This window comes from Limanda limanda, chromosome 3 (assembly GCF_963576545.1).
Source record: "Limanda limanda chromosome 3, fLimLim1.1, whole genome shotgun sequence".
In the NCBI taxonomy this organism is placed as follows: Eukaryota; Metazoa; Chordata; class Actinopteri; order Pleuronectiformes; family Pleuronectidae; genus Limanda; species Limanda limanda.
The window spans coordinates 27,166,491-27,186,199 of NC_083638.1; the positions used below are offsets into that span (position 1 = coordinate 27,166,491).

At 40.7% G+C, this 19,709-nt stretch overlaps 1 protein-coding gene across 1 annotated transcript in view; it reads left to right on the forward strand.

The window, feature by feature from the left end:
- LOC132998436 (insulin-like growth factor 1 receptor) overlaps positions 1–19,709 on the forward strand; it is a 35,068-nt gene that overhangs the window by 3,144 nt on the left and 12,215 nt on the right. The window contains exons 2-4 of the mRNA XM_061068083.1: positions 2,948–3,514; positions 17,914–18,217; positions 18,591–18,727. Of these exons, the coding sequence (XP_060924066.1) occupies positions 2,948–3,514; positions 17,914–18,217; positions 18,591–18,727 (1,008 nt within the window). The remainder of the gene's footprint in view (positions 1–2,947; positions 3,515–17,913; positions 18,218–18,590; positions 18,728–19,709) is intronic.

Sequence of the window (19,709 nt, forward strand, 5' to 3'; positions counted from 1 at the left end):
TTTGAATTTATGACTTCTATCCAGATTTCCCTCTCAATTCTAGTAAACATGAGTTTAACGTAGAATCAGCTTGTTTGGTATTTTGTCTCTAGTCATTAGCTGAGGACTTTGAGTTTCATGGGCATCAGCATTCAGCAGATACTTGGTCTCTACACTGGTCACGACCTGTGTGGCCCGTGCTGCAGGCGCCTGCACCTGTTGCTTCATAATTTGTGTGTAGGTTTATTACTTTATTACAAAAAATGTTTTGCAAAGCCCTGAGTCATAATTACAATCTTAAAGTTCATCTTCCCTTTCTCTGAGCTGCGTCCAGATCTGCTGTGATGTCAGATATATTTCATTTACTTTTCAAACAAGAGCGTCTGGTTTAATACATCGTCCCTGGTGTCATGTTTCAGAGTTGCTCCCTTGTACAGAAAAACACAACATGTGCAATTAAAATATGTGTCCTAAAGAAGAAAACTGCTGAAAAGTGATGACTGATTACTCTTGAAATTATTTGTTATCACTTACCTGCAGTTTTCATTTGGGTACTGCCAAACAACCGTAGTAGTGTATGAGGGGGGAAATGTGTTTAATGACCACAACAAAAATGTTTATTTTAGTTTGAAAATGTAAATGAATCACGATCCAGCCGTAAGAAAAAAGGTAAAATCAGAATACTGTTTATTGAAAATATAGAATGGTGATACTGGTGTGTAGCTGATAAAACATGCCGGGAAAAAGTTTCATTGCCAGCAGAAAGATTCAGCGTGTTCTTTCGGAAATTAAATTAAACAGTTCCAACTCTGTGGTTTTATATTTTGGAGAACTACAGATATTCATATCGGCAGAACTGTCCGTTACTGATTTCATAACATTTAGTCCTGCAACATTTACAGATTTTTACAATATTCACATTCAACATCAGTTTGTAGAGTAGGCTTTTTTTTTCACGTCATTCCACTGCTTAAACTTTGGTATGTTAAATATTACACTATTCACTTTTAAGTGATGTGCCCCTCCCAGTGTAGGATTATGTTCAGCCAGAAGTACATTGCCCTAGATCCAGGTGATACTCACATTTATTTACACTCATTAAACCTGCAACACCAGCCCTAATGTTTGATTATGACAACTTAGAACTTGTTTCCTGAGAATGAATCATCTTACCTAAACCTTTTAAGGCCACATTTGTAAAGTAGAACTTTAGACCAGCATTAAAGTGGTAGTGTGACAACCTGTTAGCTGATTCGTATGAGTTTTCCATGACTCACTGCCCTGCAGCTTTTGAAGTGTAAATCCTCCTCACTGTGATGTGCGATAATGGCCTCCATATTTCTGCTGGTGCTGCTGGGGCTTCAGGCTAAGTGTTGTTTAGAGTACACCACAAAAGTGGGAGTAAAAGCTGAAGAGGCAAACACTCCGCCTATCAACTCCGATCATATCCAGACTTTTTCTGATGAGGGTCAGGATTATTTAAAGACAAAAAAAGGCAGAGCAGTGACCTTTTTAACACTTTTCTTTACGGTGGTTTTGGTTTGGTCCACTTCTTCGTCAAAAAAGAGTCATACTCTACTGATTGTCTCAGGAAATGAAATAAGTTCAAGAAATTCAAAACAAATTTCATGGGAGGCTCAATGAATAAAGGTGGGGGAAAAAAGTATTGTTTATAGGAACAGGCCGTTCAGAGATACATGGTTTTGGGGAATTTTGTGTTTTTCTCACTTTTCCAGAGTCAGACACTAATGAATGCCTCAGGAACAGACCTATTATGTTTAGTGCAGTCTGACATTATCTCAAACAACAATTATCCGATAACCAGGATTTTGTAAGCATCCACAAATTGAGCAAAACTAGATAAATAAACCAAGGTGGGATGAGGAGGTGCCCTTTTTCATCCTTGGTCTGGTTGGCCACACTCTCAGTCTATCGATTGTAGAGATTACCATTACATTCATGTTTCCCAGGTGCTATATTCTATTGACTTAAGTCATCATCAGAGTTTTTCTCCAGCAACTTTGGTTTACGTGACTTGAAAACATTTCCAACAGTCCTACCCTTAGTAAATAACATGCTAAAAAGCTAAAATATGATTATTAAACATAGAAAACTAAATCTTGTATACATGAAACATAAACACTTTAGTTGTGAGTATGTAAACATGATTTTAGCATTAAGCACAAAGGTTCACAGAGCTCTTACCGGGGCTCCAGGCTCTTTTTTTCATGAAAAATGAATTTGTTGTGACACTCCTCCACGATTCTTTCTGCTCTTTGTTTAACTTCTTTTCAACTCTTTGTTTTTGTTTAAATCATATATTCTGTATTTAATCAACTTGCATTGTGTACATATTTTATGGATGATGTTTTTATGAAAGCATTTACTGGAATTGTATTCTGATGGCTTCATAAAAGCAGATAATAAAACAAAAAAAGTGGGTCATGTTCGGTAGACACAAAAGCAACAATAGCCTGAAAGCGGAGCAAACTAACCTTTATTGCATTGTTAAAGTACACTTGAATAGAACACGACCCAAGTATTTACTTTGTCACACAATGTTAAGTTGGCATTGAAACTGAGAACAGTTAGGCAAACATGTTCTGTCAACAATAGCTTGGCTCAAGTGTACTGTCAATATTTAAGAAAGCTATTTGCTAAATACTGCTTTGTAAATATCAATATTTCTGAAATGGAGAATGTTTTGTTGTATATAGTTACATTTAACAGTTATTTATTGCTCTGTTTAAATAGCGGGTCAGTACATTTTGAAATATTAAGATCATTTGTGAGAAGGTGATCTCATGCATGGCTTAAAAAGAAAAGGTAGGGTAGTTTGATTTAGCTGAAACGACATGTTGTGATGAGGAGACGTGTATATATCAAAGGAACAAATATGAATGAAGGAAGTGGGTGGTTGGATCTTTATGTTACTCATCTTACCCTCTCCTTTTGTTTTCCCCCGCAGTCTGTGGTCCCAGCATCGACATCGGCAATGACATCAGTGAATTCAGGCGTTTAGAGAACTGCACAGTGGTGGAGGGCTACCTGCAGATCCTCCTCATCGGTGACAAAAACAGCAATAATATCAACCTGGAACACTTCCGCTCCCTCAGCTTCCCCAAGTTGACCATGATCACTGACTACCTGCTGCTATTCCGGGTGTCTGGCCTGGACAGTCTAAGTGCGCTCTTTCCCAACCTTGCCGTCATCCGAGGACGTAACCTGTTCTACAACTACGCCCTTGTAATATTTGAGATGACCAGCCTGAAGGACATCGGCCTGTACAACCTGCGTAACATCACCCGTGGTGCCATCCGCATTGAGAAGAACCCTGAGCTGTGCTACCTGGAGTCTATAGACTGGTCACTCATCTTGGACGCGGAGTTCAACAATTACATTGCCGGGAACAAGCAGTCCAAGGAGTGCAGTGATGTTTGTCCAGGCATCATGGAGAATAGTCCGCAGTGCAGAAAGACCATGTTCAACAACAACTACAACTACCGCTGCTGGAATTCCAATCACTGCCAGAAAGGTAAGCAGACTGTCACACATGAAAGCTCATTAGGGATTTGAATTGCAAATAGATTGTGGAGACAGTCTAACCTTTGGCCTGTTTTTGTAACTTTGGGATTGTAATGAACAACCCAGTGTCCATAACGGTGGCCTGCCTACGGTCACTTCAGTAGTTGTGTTTGGACTGCAAGGAAGGAGGAGCGCTGAGGAATGTCGTTTATATCTCAGGTGTTTAAATCCAGGTTAAGAAGACATGAATAAAGAGCTAATCAAAGGTATCAGTGCCAACAACGGTTCTGCCTCTGCCCATGTTGTTGTGGGTGTTCTGAGTATTAGCAATGACACTCATTGTCAGCATCTGTTTAATTAAATACAGAATTACGTATATTCTAGGTTGGTTACCTATGGGAACACAATGTGCTGCAATTCTCTCTAAAATAGGCAGTATAGATCAGGTGTATAGAGACAGTTATTTTAAGCTATTTGGTTTAATGCAAACGTTCTCACCTGCATTCCCTTAACACACCGATTTAAAGGAGCAAGTAGATGGGTTTATAATTAAATCCCTCAAAGCATAGTGAGTTTGAAGTATCCCTTTAATTCAGTGTTTACGACTGCAGTGTTTTTGATGACTTGTTTTGCTGGTGCTTTTCAGACGATGTGTTTAGGCTGACTGTGTGTGTGTGTGTTTGTCTGGCTGAATTGTTTCCCTGCTGACTGGCGCCTTGCTGCAGACTCAGCATGATGATGTTTTCAGTCTTGTGACATGAAACTGTCGCAGGGCTGGCCTCGATCGCATGCATGTACACACACATGCACGCCCGCACAGTCGTCATCATTTAAACGTAGTTGAAGCAAAGACAAAGATGCAGGCAGGCATGTTTAAACATTCAAATTACGGAGATGCAAATATCTCTAACGTGCATGCATACACCTGGCCTGCTTTGTGCAGTGGTGGAATATGGATGAAGGGATGTTAGAATGATGGGGGTGTTGGAGGATGGAGGATGATCCATGGGGTGTCAAGTCGAGGAGCAAAAGTTGTTACTATTTATTGTTTCACTTGTCAACAGGAAAAAATAGAGACCACTCCTCTTTTTCGTTATTTGTGGAAACTTTAATGTAACTCACTTAGAAACATGTTTAGGTCTGTATGTAGTGAGAAACTGGGCAGGGCAAATTAGACTATGCCGGGTCTAACTTCAGTCTTGGTAATTATTTGGAAACACTAGACACAGTTTAATTCCAGATCATGCAACTTATCATCATTTGGATGGTGACCTAGCGTGTCCACTATAAGTCCTGTCGACAGTTGTCTTCACAGCTACCTAATTATTAATGTGACTGCGAGTGTCTTCTTTCAGCAGCAATCAAATGAGCTGGAATTTCTTTATCGTCAACATTACGGGTGAAGTGATAATGTGAGTAGTGAAAGTTGATCAAATATAATATTTGTATTAGCATTTGAGGCATTTTGTCTACATATCTTTGTTGTACAATTGGTTAGGAGCTCAAGTGTAACAGTGTGGTGCAGTTTCCCCTGGTTGGAGGACATCTTTCTGTCTCCACGCTGTTGAGACTAGACTAAAACATGTTGTTTTTCACAGGGCGGGGGTTGTGAAGGACAGGAAATAGATTTCAATATTATTTTTAAATTGCCAACTACTCAAACTGAATACCTTGGGTGGAAGAACTTCTATTACCAGTGCTACTGCAACAGCTGCTGCTACTACTGTTTCCATTACCACTGCCCTAACTACTAAGCCATCTGCCAATTCTGCTACAACTAATTATATTACTACAACTACTACGTCACCAACTTAGACTTCTAACAGTTACTTCCACCTATTGGTGCGACTACAACCAAGGTTGATACCACTAGGCATAAATGCTGGGGCCACTGCTCTCATTAATAGTGGTGTGATGTCCAACAGACATTGCCACAATCAGGCTTCATCCATTCTACTAAGAGTTTTTGAGCTCCTAAATCTAAGACATTTGGAAATGCTGTTGGCCCCATCTTAGTTTGAAAACTTCAGGGCTTCATTGTAGTCTGGACGAGAGAAACATTGCTTTCGCAAATGCACTAGCATAGGATACAAATAGTCGGAACGCTGAACGTTTTTTTCCACTTTTACGGTAGTGAATCCTGGGAGCACATGGTGGTTTACTCCTGTCACTGATCCAGAGAAAGTACGAACAAAGTAGAAAGGTTAAAGCTATTTAGTTGTTAATGTTTGTTGAGATTGTCTATGTGAAATGTAGTTATATATTAGGAAAAAAGATGAAAAGGGGAAACTCAAACCACATCTTTTTATCTATTTTTTCAAAAATTAAGCCCTTTATTTTAAGATGACTTTTTCATAAGCTCTTTGTTTTTTATGCAAACCTAATTTTACTTGAAACAAGTAAATAATATTAATTTTATTTAGGGCTGGGCAAGTTAACTCGTTTTAATCGAGTTAACTCAGGTGATGAGTTAACTCGATTAATTATTTTATCTCGCATTAACTCAGGTTTGATTATTTATTGTTTTATTGTGAAAGTCAGGCTTTTATTTTGTGAAAGTCTGTTGCTGAATGCTGCGGAACAGGAAAAAATAAAATAATTGGTGGATAAACAACCATGGATAAGGGTACGGAGCTTTTACATGGCCATTTTCATTTTTGATATTCCTCCAGAAAGTTACTTGAATTTGACTTTGGTTTTCATTTATTTTGTTGATGGACAGCTTAATGTAGATTGATAGATTCCCTCTAACCTGAATGGAACAAGCTCTTTTTTATTTTGGAGAGGGGACTGTAAAAGGCAGATTAGCAGTTCAGGCTATTTTTAGTTGTGGAAAAATGCCTTGCATTGCATACTTTGTTTTTTGTCAGATTTGTTTGTATTTAAGAGATGATTATATAATCAATATCAATGACTCAAACTTTTATTTTTCATATATTAATTATTATAAGTAGTATATATTATTAATTAAATCGAATAATAAAAAATAATCATTACAATAATTGATAAAAAAATTATCGATTGGTGCAGCCTTATTTTCAGGTGTGTTAGTATGTGAGAGGTCATTACGATGCAGAGCTAAATGGTTTGTGTAGACTGAGATCATTTTAATTTGGAAACATTGTTTCAAAATGGAAACATTGCATGGACCTAGGCTCAGACCTCTGCTCCACTCTTGACTAACCGCTGCCAGTATAATCAAAGTGTTGCCTCTTTTAATTTCAGAAATTTATTCTAAGTTTAGAAAAAGAAAACTTGGCAGTTGAGTGTTAAGGAAGCATCACCCACTATCCTGAGATATGAGGTCCAGATAAATTCCCCTCTCAGTCTCATGGTAGCAGTTTGTTCCCGGTCATATCTCAGAACCTGACTAACTGGATGGGATAGTTGCAGGCATGGCTAATTTGTTTGTGTTCAGTTGGCATCCTCTTATCCGTGAGGTTGACATGTCTTGTTAAGTCAGTTTAAATGGACTAAAAATAGAAGAAGTAGAGAACGATCCCGTGAACATGCATAAGCAGTCTACCACGCTCCAGAGGGAGTGTGTCGGCTGGGGCAAATAGGCCATCGGTTGCCACTGCCGCCGCCTTAAAACAGAATTGATCTCAGACAACATGAGCTCCACTGCTGTCTGCACTGCAGAGACTACATTGTTGGGCTATTTATTAGGCACTTTATTGGAGAGGTCTGGTGGTAGTAAAGCCAGGCTTCATTAAAGTGACGAAGGCCGATAGCAGAGTTGTTGTGAGGGCTGACCACACAGTGCTGATTTCCTCAAGTTGATGTCTGGCAGTTCTAGCCCCTGTGGATCAGAGGTTGTCTACACATACTTACTGTACAATCCTTTGTTAGAACGTAGCTACAAAACAAGTAAAGCCTGGTGCTACTGTTCTTTGAATTATGTTTATTTGATATTGTGTGAATAGCAGCAAAAACTGTGACCACAGTTGACCATTTTATCACGATTGTCATCTGTGAGCTCTGATAAGACCCCCCATTGAGCTTCAGTAGTCTTATATGTGATCTATTGTTTAAATGTGTGCATTGCTCTCCGCCTGAATGCCGTGCTGACATGAGTGTCAACTCAGAGGCATTTTATTTTCAGGCCCGGTCATTCGTCCGATCAATAAATAACAGAGGGGAAAAGTGCCAGGCCTGTTTTTGTAGAGTTGATACAAAGGACATGCTTTCAGCCTGAGCGCATTCATAAAACTGTTACAGGCAAAAGAGCGTTCAAGGCCTGTTTCCTTCTCCAAGAAAGTGTTGTGTTTTTTAGTCGTAGTGGTGGGGGATGCATTCTCCAGTGTTTACTTCCCTCATTTGTTGTTTGGAATCTGGTTTGGGTGTTTGGTCTCGTTCATTACTCAAAGGCTTCTTCCAAAAAAGAGCCATGTCTGTGCATGCTGGGACACAAACACACTGTCTCTTCACACACTCGCTCACGCTCTCTCTCCCAAACCCACACACACACGGACACACGGACACACATGCTCTCACATTGAGCAGCATGGGGGATGTTTTTCCGGTGCTTTGTATGGTCTGAGGAGATGAAAGCACATCATTAAAGTACAAAGTAGGTCTTCTGGGATTTACTGGAAGGAATTTTTGTCTTTTGTTAACCCCTGACAGAAGGGATTACACGTTCAACTAGGGAGGGTTGTCTTCAGGGTTGTTGTTTAGCCTGCCACTATATTAATTGACCATACTTGACATGGCAGTGTTTTCTCATTTGTAGTCATTTAGCTGACGTATCTTCCTGGTGAGACAGTGGACCCCCTACATTGATATTCTGAGTACACAAAAGTAACTTTGAGTGTACTTCATGTTTGAATGATCTATTTTTGTCTCCTTGTTTTAATTCATTTTTCTATTACAACATGTATACAAATGTATGTAAGCAAAAACAAATTATTAAACTTAATGCCTTTAGTTTGTCTGGATTTAATGTGTCTTGGTTACTTACAGTGGTAGAATCAATAAAGACAGACAGTGAGGCAGAAGCATACACTATCACCTCATCCCCACCACCCTACCAACAATTTTTCTGCCCTTAAATATCACTTTAGCCCCTATCCCGTTGGTCAAAAAACCTATTTACCCCATCAACATCTGACTTTTGTCTGCAATGGAAATTGATACAATTGGCTGTGTCAAATGACTGTACAGTAAGCACAGGTTTAAGTTAAAGAGGTATTTGTAAAGAGCTTCTTGGGGTGTGTGGGTAAGTGCGGGGGACTTGGACCCTCAGATCAAATGATCACATACTAAAGATCAGTTTACCTAGAACAGTTATTTTAGTTCTGCTACACAATTTAAGTACCAAAATATTCAACGGTCTGTTTACACACTCTGTATGTACGGTAGAAACTGCTTCTGTGATTTGTATGTGAAAGACAATTGGTCAGATAGTCTGAGTTCTGGTTGCTCCCCTACTCCTGTTTATAATTTGGTTTTTAGATGTGGTACACCCACTTGTTATTTACCCAGTGTTACTAGTCTTTTCTCACTTATGTTTTGAGTTTTCAATAGTGAACCAATCTCTGCTGTGTGTTTAACTTAAACCTGGTTCTATGAATGCATGAAGTTATTTCAGTGCCTCCGAAACCAGTTATTGAAACCCGCTTGCTTAATTGATGCTTCTTTCAGCTACACTTTCCTCATGCACTTTATACAATCAAAAGTCTGGACTGGAAATGTGTTCCTCTGTGAGAGAGATTCAGGTGTAGTAGGGATTAGATATCAGCATTAAGTGTAACACACAGTATTTGTCCACTAGTAATTGAGATCCAACCTGGTTCAGGTCCAAATTCTAATCAGTCTAATTGGGTAAGGTAGGGTCTTGTTTTTCTGCCGCAAATCTCATGTCTATGTGGTCATTATGTTGAATATCTGTAAAGATTCAAATGGACCTGGATTAATCAAATTAAAGGACTGGTGTATAGAATTTAAGAGAAGCTACATGTCCTTACCTCAGATTCTTACTTGCTGAAATCATCTTACTCGATGATGTCTCTCAACCGAGCCTTAGCCAGCCCTCCTTGCTGAGTTTCATTGTTCGAATCATGACGTACAATACTTTTTGTAGGCTAAGACCACCGAGAAAAAAAAATTGAATGCAATGTAATACAACAAGATGAGTGATGATAAAAAAATTCTTTGTAATTCAAGTAAAATCTTTTTCAAGAAACAGGAGGTCAGACCCATTCTTTTTGTATGCAATCAGTAAAATGGCATTAAGGATTGTAAAAACTGCTTTACTATATTAAGCTACAGCAGGCTTTCCCAAAATAAGTTATTGATCATCCCAACTAAAATCACAACAACTAGTCATGCACCCCTTACCCTCACCCAGAACCCAGAGGCTGTCAGGCCTGGTAATTATAGGGGCTGCTAGTAAACCAGGCCCATCCATGACTACTTTTAGTGAACAGTCACACCCATCCCTGGAATTCCTGGAAGTGAACATTACTGGTTTGGCTGCGTCAAAGTGCCTACTGTAATTATGTGGCCTTTAATTGTGCTCTGTTAACACCGTCAGGTCGGGATGAGCTGCGACCAGGGAATGAGATGAGTCTCTTGTCTGTGGATTCGAGGTTGGTTGGAATTTGCCGGGAATAGTTTTTTTTCTTTTTTTCATCATTTCGCTCTGACGTGATCACAGGAGAAAAACAATAAAAGAGATGAAAAACAGAACATTTTGTTGGACATTTTTTTATGTCTTTACTTAATGGCTGTTTTCATCGTCTGTATTAATCAGGGATGTAAAAAGCTCCATAATATCACAAAGAACTAAAAAAATGAACAGATGGCAACTTTTATTCAATACTGTTCTTTCTCTTGTTTCTTACCCACGATATAGAGGGGTGTCCTGGAAAACCCAAATGCAGGTTTCGAATTTGAGGTTTTGTTCTAGTAACATAACAAAGAACCCCCCAGTTTAAGGAAACTTGTCTTGACGAGGTGTGGTACATTATAACACAATAGTTTTGGAAATCTCTTTATCAAAGAAATGTGAATATAAACAACATCCAGTTTGTTGAATTCTGGTTGAAATTATAGCCTTCAGGCCAGGATGCCACAAGGTGAGGGGAATCTTATCCTCTACCTCCTTCATCCTTTCCATCAAATTCCAGGGATATTTCTGCCTTCCCACACCAAGTAAACACAAAGACTAAGGAATGTGGACAACTCATTCTGATGTCTTTGTGTGTGTGTGTGATTGGAGTCAACAAAATGTGGAATTCATCATAAAGCAATTGAGCTGTATATATTGTTCTAGAAATATTTATTCCATAAACATGTTATGTATGTGTTACTTGTAGCAATTAAAATGTTGGCAGTTAAACACCTTCCAAAATTTATTAATTAATGAGATCAAATAATTGATTTAATTTTAGCTTACAATTTCAACATTTACCCATAATGTAAGTTATTTATTTAATCATTTAACAAGTACCTTTAGCTAAATATTTAAATGTATTGCACTTTATTTGCTTACACACCCTCTACACATGGTGTGCATGAGGTACATAGGACTCGATATTATAAATTTACTTTTTATTCACATTGTAATTAACACTTCGGTGAACTAACCCTTTAATCTACTTAGTTGAGGTACAATCTGTCCACATATCTCCAAGGACTTTAAAGTACCCCCGTGTTGGAAATCCCTACTCTAATCACCACTCTCAGACACCAAAGAAATTGACCAGCATTCATGCTGCCTCATCACTCAGAAAGTATTAAAGGGAGATTTGATCTACAGTCTCACTAACTACAGTCTATCTTAATTTGATGTGACAAGGTGACAGGCAGCAGGATCTTGTGTGAATCCTGTTTTATTGAGGAAGAGTCAGGGAGAGACACATGTCCAGCTCATCATCGCCAAGAGGACCGATGTTCTACAAGTGCTTCACCTGTGTTAGTGTTATTTTTTCCCCCCCAATGACCACACTGTAATTATGCACAGGAAGCTTTAGACCACACATCTCCTTTGGGATGGCTCCTTACACCAGGAGCAGCGAAGGGGGATGAAGAAGAGGAGGGAAACCCAGAACACCGTTTGATATTCTTGTCAGCAACCGTGTGCTAACTACAGTTCTTTACCTGAACTGAACAGCAGCTACTTCACGTGATCACTGCCTGTACTTCTTTCAAGTGTCTCGTTGTAAAACCATATCTCAATATCGGATTCTGTTGAAAAGTGAAACCCCCACTATCCCCCTTTTACTAGTGATTAATTCATTAATTTAATTGCAACAAGACCCAATGAAGCGGTCTCTGAGTCATCTAATTGGAATCCTAAAAGAAACTAGTTTTTCACCAGCCAATGAAAACTATACCTAATTTTCTCGTTTCCAAGAATACTTATTGTTTCCACCCAAATGCTGTGCAGGTTGTTTAAACACACTTCTGAAACTTCTACTGGACACAATCTGATACAGTGGTACATTGTGTCATTTTGTTTGAATGTAGTGATTTCCATTGGTCATGGATTTTGGCTTCCCAGACACTGTCTGCTACGGTCGATGATGTGCTCACTCTTTGATGCTGTCGCTGATGCACAGAGGACTTTATGAGCCGTCTGTGTGTCAGGCCCAACTGATTGGCAGGTTTTGATGTCTCGTATCTGCTGGGAGGCTCAGGAGATGAACCGGACAGCACTGCTCAGCCATATAGAGCTGTGAATGGACCGAATGAATGGAGATCCTTGTTCTGCTGTGGCGAATCAGCCTGGAGACACGACGCATGCTACTGACTGACTGGGTTTCTGAACGACTGATTCACAGACTAAACCTTCACACTGACAGACTGTCTGCTTGTCACAGAGCATGCTTTGTCCGGCACTGGAAACACCGAAATATTGTTGTGTTTTCTGTCCATCATCAACTTCTTGTTCTGCATCAGGATACTGTGTTGGTGTTGTTTCCTGAAGGGCCCAAGTACTAAAACACACTGGGCGGGCACAGAGTGCTTGGAGTCGGAAAAAGGGCAGGGATAACTCCACACTCACTTCATCACACAGTCAGTCACACACATACACCAAAATTAAAAAAAATAGGAAAAAGAAAGTAAGTCTGGAAACATCCATTACGCAATATTTTCATCTGTTCTGAGTGGATTCTCTACGTTTAGAGAGATTTCTAGGTGAGCAGGGCAGCACACTAGTTGATAATACAATGATTGTTTGAGACGTTAGACTAGGGCCGAGGCCCATTTCAGTTCGGGCCTGGAATCACAGCTGTAGTGCACATACAGTGAGTAAGAGCTGAATGCTGATGAATGAAGTGGTGCAGATCAATATTCTTCTGTCTGCCACTCAGTTGTAACAGTCAGTTTCATGGCCCTGGTTATTTTTGTTAGTGGTGAGGGAAGGTCAGGCTGCCTGGCAGGGACAGTAAAACCTTATCAAGTCTCCAGCGTGGCGTGTTTTCTCTTGATGCTCCCAATGGCCACTGCAACTATGACAGACTTCTACTTTGTGAATGTGTTTAGGAGAGATGGAGAGATAACAAAGGTTGAGGAGAATCAGAGCAGATCCAAACACTGGCAACTAATTACCTAGACTTGAGATCAACAATCGAAAACACTGCTATACCCGGTATTTAAGGTGGAACATCCTGACATAATCACTGATGAATGTCTGGTTGGGGCTGTTGGGATAGAAACCAATACAGATTCCTATCTGTTCAGACATCCGACTCCCCCTGTTATCGTGGTGCTGTCTCTGCCACTGAGTCGTTCTTGTGCTAAAGCCTGGAGCGTCATCAAAGCAACCCAAGTCTGTGTGGTACAACCTGTTCTTATCACCTCAAGGAGGGGGGCTGAAAATAAGGATTAACAATCGGAAAGGCTTTTAATTCTTATTCCATCAGCTGATCTCAGAGAGTGTGAGAGGGAGAGAGAGAGAAACAGCTACAGCTACCTGCCACATCCACTGTTTAACCAGCTGGCAAGATATTTAGAATCAAATCGGAAGTTCTCTTACGTTTTTTTTCTTCATATTTGTGTGTGCTTCTTTTTCAAGGCTGCTAGAATAAATAACTTTAGAAAAGGCACAGACATTTCCCGCCATCCAGCTGGTGACTGGTGTGAGTTTCTCAGCCAACCTTCCTGCTGGGCTGGTATGTCTGTTTCCCTGGACGCCTCCTATTGGCTTTTTGACCCACAGCAGTGATCTTTATCCCACAGTCGAGTGAGTGCCCTGTAATGACAGAATGGACTACAAAATGTAGAGAAACTTTTTACATCCATCCCTTAAGTTTCTAGTAACCCTTACTGACTGAAACAACACTACAGGAAATAAGCTTCACTTGTGTGGATGGATATATTCACAGAATTGTAATATCAAATATGCAGAACCCAAACAATCCAAATATCTTGTGTTTTTGAATGATACACTTTTCTGTTTGTGTTAACTTGTGTTGTCTGGCTCCCCCAGCTGGCAGCTGTGCGTGTGCTTGTGCGTGCGTGTGCGTGTGTTTTCCTTTCAGAAAAATATGATGCGTGAAATGGTGTTTTTAATTTCCACCTCTTCTACCATCTCCATCCTTAACTATCCTTCTCTATTCTTCCTCTTCTGTCCTCCTTACCACATCTAATTCCTCCTTCCATAGTTCATTCTGTTCCTCATCCATCTACATTCTCCTCCTCTGCCCCTTCCTTTTCCTCTTAATCCTTCACCTCCTCCCCTTGAGCTGTAGCTTTGCATTAACCTTTCTCTTAAAGTGTAGCAGGGAGGAGACAGAGGATAAAAGCTGGAATCTATTATGTAGCCGATGTACACTGTGTACCCATCTACCCCTCCACCTCCTCCCACCCTATACTGGTCACTCAGGGAGGAGGCTTCAGACTAGCAGCTCCCAAGCCGAAGACGGGGAAGATCTCCCTCCTCAACCCCTCCTCAGCTCTCTACAGGCACATTGCAAAATTACACCTTTCCAGCACAGCTTCCATCACCCCATGCCAGGGTCAAAGGGCGAGATAGAGTCGGTGGGCGGTGGGGGCTCCAAGCAGAGAAAGAACATTCTGTACCAGAGAAATGCCGCACTGGTTTTGTCCCGCTGAGCACGAACAGTCTGCTGAATGGTTGGTGGGACCACACAGTCTGAAGGGCCTGATTGGCTTCCGTGTCAGTCGGGAGGTAGCCCGGAAGGTCATCTCATGGTCACTGCCTGATGGTCAATCTTTGTCCAATGGGAAGCACAGTAGATTTCTTCTTCCTGAGTTCAGATCCAGTCACCCACTTTTCTAAATGGGAAAGTGATGACGCTGCTCAGACACTGTATGAGATGTGTGAACCATGCATATTAGGTACTTCCAAGCAGGTGGGCTGAATTCAAGGTAGTTAGTGTTTGGTTATTATTAGTATTTGGTCAGATGAGTGTGGACCAACAGTAAAAAAAAGAATCGATCACTTTTTCTCCTGTGGTATTGTTGCTCAAAATGGGTACTTTCATTTTCTCTGTCGGCCCACAAAACACATGACCGTGCACTGCCTGACAACTGCTAGAAGCTGACTTTTTTCTATGACTCGCTCTCGAACTTCTGGCGATCATCTCTGCTTCAGTGGTGTTTGTTTCTTCACCTTATGTGCAGTCGGAACATGGGCCTGGGGCAGGCAGGTCGTTAAGTGACAGACGGGTACGCCAGCCAATCATTTTAATTTGGTCTGAATGAAATGATCGGTAGTGAGGGCCACAGACGCCAGTGTTTTGGCGCTTTTTTTTCTGACAACATACTAACCTTACCTCTACCAACACATATCTTCATGAATGCATAATATGATGCACATCAGCAATTCTGCCAGAATCAATTCAATCCATGGCAGTAACGGTGGTACACGTGCATGCGCACGAAGGTCACTCGCACGCAACAGATTCAGAGTGACAGATTAGTTCTTCGGTGAGACAAAGCACTGAATTGCATGCCACAACTGCAGCTTAAAATATGAGGTCTGACTGTCTGCTTGTATGGTAAAATTGTTATGGACCATAACGCGAGCTGGCAAGAGCGCTGTACACTGAAAAACTTATGTCCAAAAATAATGGCATGAAGAATCCAGGTCCAGAGAACTCTTATGTGATTATAAAAAGTGTAACAATGTTTTGGTTCATTTAGTTGCAGGTTGAAGGACAAATAGAATATGGCAGGTCGCCAGAGTCTAGATAATAAAAGGGAAACACTGGAAAACACCACACATTGTTTTCCAGTGTGGAAATGCTGGTAATCCTAATGTGTTTAAAACACCATATAAACAAACTTTATTGTTATACATGAGAGCTGCAACAATTAGTAAATAAGTGGGGAGTATTTTCCTGTAGGATGAGTTGCTGGCACGCAGCTGTAAAGACATGTTTCCCAAAAACCACACTTCCTTTGAGTGTTGGGTTCCAAGTTATAGAGGTAAAAGATCAACCAGATGGTTGGAACTTTTCGGTTGTGTCTTAGGCCCTGGGAATGACTTCCTATTCCAATTTGACATCTGTTTTCTTTTTTCTTTTTTTGAAGAGGCTGTTCTTCAAAGAGCTCTACAGTCGGCGTTCAGCTCTTTCAGTTCATCTAATTTGGAAACCGTAACAAAACAAGAATAAGTTACAGGTTCGACGACTAAAACACAGATTCTGGAGTCATTATGGATCAGTGAAATTGACTGCTGTTATTACAGTAACAGTAGACAACCCCTTTGGCCCTGGTGTCTTCCGTTTGTTCGACACAGCTAATAGAGGCAACATGTTGAAACGTGTCTCTGTGTTTTTATCTCTCAGCATCCGACATGATTTTCCATAACTTTTATTTGCCTGGTTTCTCTGTAAACACAGCCTCTGGTTAACCTAAGCAGATGACATCATGAAAATTACAGTCTTTTGTTTGTGGAGTTGTTTTTCATTCAGACATGCCTGCCCCTTTGTTTATGCCCTGCACTTTAATAACACACACACAAAATTTCAAGAAGTGAGTTTCTGTTATTCCTTAGCAGTTGGTGTTTGTCTCTGTGGCAGATAACAAAAGTGCTTTGAAAGAAACGTTACGTTCTGTGGATTCTTTCTCCATCTCTGTGGTGGTAAGGGGCTAAATGGAACCTGTATTGTTGGGAGGAACTGCAGTTGAGTTCAGTGAGGCCAATTCTTGACCAAAACATAGCATAATTTACTTCCCTGCTCTCTCAGTTAATGTGTCAACTTGGGAAAGGAGCAGTTGTTGTGTCGTCTTGCTCACTGTCTCCATCATACTTGATTTAAATTCCTCTACTATCAAGACAAAGGCAGCCGGGAGGTATGGCTCCGTTCCATACGTGGGTCAGTCCAATGTTTTCCCTCTGTAGCTTCCAATCAGTTTTTCCTGTCATCAGCTACAGTATCCTCTTATTTAGAGGGACACCACAGCAACTAGAGAAGTTATTTGTAGCTGTGCTGGTTGGAAAACCCGTACCGGAGGCGCTTTGTCACTGTGGATCTGGGATGAGCCTAGCACTGCACTACTGGGCTCAACACCAGCAACTGAGTTGGACGAAAGCTCTGACTCGCTGTTTGTTGGATTTGGTTTTGTTGGCTGGATTTTTTTTACACATACAGAGTTGTTGGTTGCCTATGAAGCAGTTTGCACGACTTCCTTTTGATTGTCGGTTTTTATTTGGTGTTTTACGAGCTCTATTCTGAGCTGGTTCACATGTGTGTACACACTCATTGTCAGTCATTCTCTAGTAAGTCTAAATCATTTGTTCAGGACTGTAGCCAGCAGTGTCGTGCCAGAGGCTAATTTGAGCTGAGGACTCACTGCTTGTGTTTATTTGTGAGGCTCTTTCATTTGCTAAAAATGGGGTAATGCATCTTTACTCTGTGTTCTTTGTTGTTGGATTTAGATCACAAGAACAGGGAGACTCAGACAGGTTGTCTGTAATACATTAAGCAGATGTGTATATTAACTAGTACTGCTTTTTTATTGTCCTGATTAATTGAAAGTCTAAAGAATGATGAAAAATATCCATCAGAGACAAGTGGGACTTCTGTAGTTGTCTTATTTTGTCCGACCGAAAAATCCCAGACCCTTAGGAAAACCCCATCCTTCCTGCTACAATAGATCTAGATCAACACTCTGAACTGATATTACAAAAAAACATGGAGCTTTTAGCCTCTTACATTCTAGGAAACAATAAATTTAGAATATATTTTGTTGCATAGTTATTAACCTGAAAACTGCTTTATCAATATTAATATAGCCTATTAACTGTGTTCTGGGCAACTGTGATATGTGAATACTGCATGAAAAGCTGCCTCCCTAACTCTACCATGGAGTAGTATCGAATGGATGTCCTAATGTGTCTTACTGTCACTTATGATTTGTACGGAAAAACATTAACTGCAATATGTTTTTATTAAATACCTCCCCTTGTCTCTGTCTCCCCACCAGAATGCCCTGAGAAGTGTGTGCAGCGAGCGTGCACAGCGGGCGGCGAGTGCTGCCACCCTCAGTGTCTAGGCAGCTGCACAGTCCCCTTTAACGACACAGCATGTGCAGCATGTGTGCATTACTACCACCAAGGGCGCTGTGTGGCCGACTGCCCTCCCGGCACCTACAAGTTCGAGGGCTGGCGCTGCATCAGTGCCGAGCTTTGCTCCAAAGTCCACCTCCCAGAGTTCGACAGCTTCATCATCCACAGTGGAGAGTGCATGCCCGAATGCCCGTCTGGGTACACGCGCACTACACCCAACAGGTGAGCCGTAGTCTACCCTGAGCTAGGCTGAAATGGAGCCACTGGGTGGAGGTACTCTGATTGTTGGTCTGACATTGGTACCACTTCAACACCCTGTCTTAAGTCTTCATTTTTAAGTTTCATCAGGGCAAGAATAAAGTTTAATACAGCAGCTATGATAAAAAAAACGCTATTTTGTTTATTGGAAGTTGCTTGTTAAATCTTGTAATCAACTGGCTGGTCCTGTGGAAACACTCGCCATAAACTGTTTCAGGGACAGAAATAAAAGTAAAAGGTCAGGAGAGACTTTAAAGACTGACGTCAAGCAACATGTGTCAGTGAACTGATGTACTGCACCTCCTGTCTCTCACTATCACTCTCTGTCTGTCTCCAGTATGACCTGTACAGCCTGTGATGGTCTGTGTGATAAAGTGTGTGAGGAGAAGGTCATTGACTCCATGGACGCTGCTCAGTCTCTCAAAGGCTGCACTGTTATTAAGGGCAACCTGCATATCAACATCCGCCGAGGCCGTAAGTACCACAACAACATGACACCTAACATTTCCACTGCTTCGCTGGTTGGTATGATAATGATGAAGACGTTATTCATCAGTTTCCTCTGGCATGTTAAAAAGACTTGGGGTCTAAATTATCTTTTTGTATTTGTATTATCAATCTGCTAATCCAGAAATCTCCATATATGGTTCAAATATCTTTTGAACCATTCATCCTATAGGCTTCATCCTTGTATCTGTATTGTTAAGCGCTTTGTTGAATGTTGTGCGATTTGTACTTGAGATACATTCAATATTAATACAATTTTAATAAACATGCAAACAGCGCTCTCTAGCAGTGGCGGCTGGAACTGCACTCATAACTGTAAGCGACATTGGTGACAACAACACTGTGTTCTCAGTAATGGGCGCTCTCACGCCAATGTCAACGACAGCCGATTCTGTAGTTCTCGGAGTTCGGTTCCGTGTACTGAGTCGAGCTTCACCGAACTCTCAACGAGCAGGTGAACAGCTCTTCTTGTTGCAGCAAGGGCACTTTCGTGTTCTGTGCTAGTAGAGGCAACGCCAGGATTAGGCTAAGTTGACTGCGTCAGGATTTCTCAGTGGCTGATGCCAATGTTTAGAGGGCAGGGCGTTGATAGGGTAGATATATTAAAATACAATTTAATAATAAAAAAATTTTTAACACAACATTGCTGAATGTATATGAAGATTTATTCAAACCCAATATATTATCCCCTTTAACAAATAACATTATTTGATGATTAAGTATGTGTTTGCTTAAGTAGATTGTGTTGGATAAGTTGTTTTATTATTTCAAAATTGGAGTATCAAAAAAACTAATCTCTGTAATTGTTGTGAAATAGTTGAACTCTTGTTCATCAGTCCTGATTATATACACTCCAGATATCAGCGCAGTTAATCAGTAGGTCACTACTAGGAACTGTATAATTAGACGATTTGAAAAAATCCTATTCAAGGAGGCATATAGGGCAACA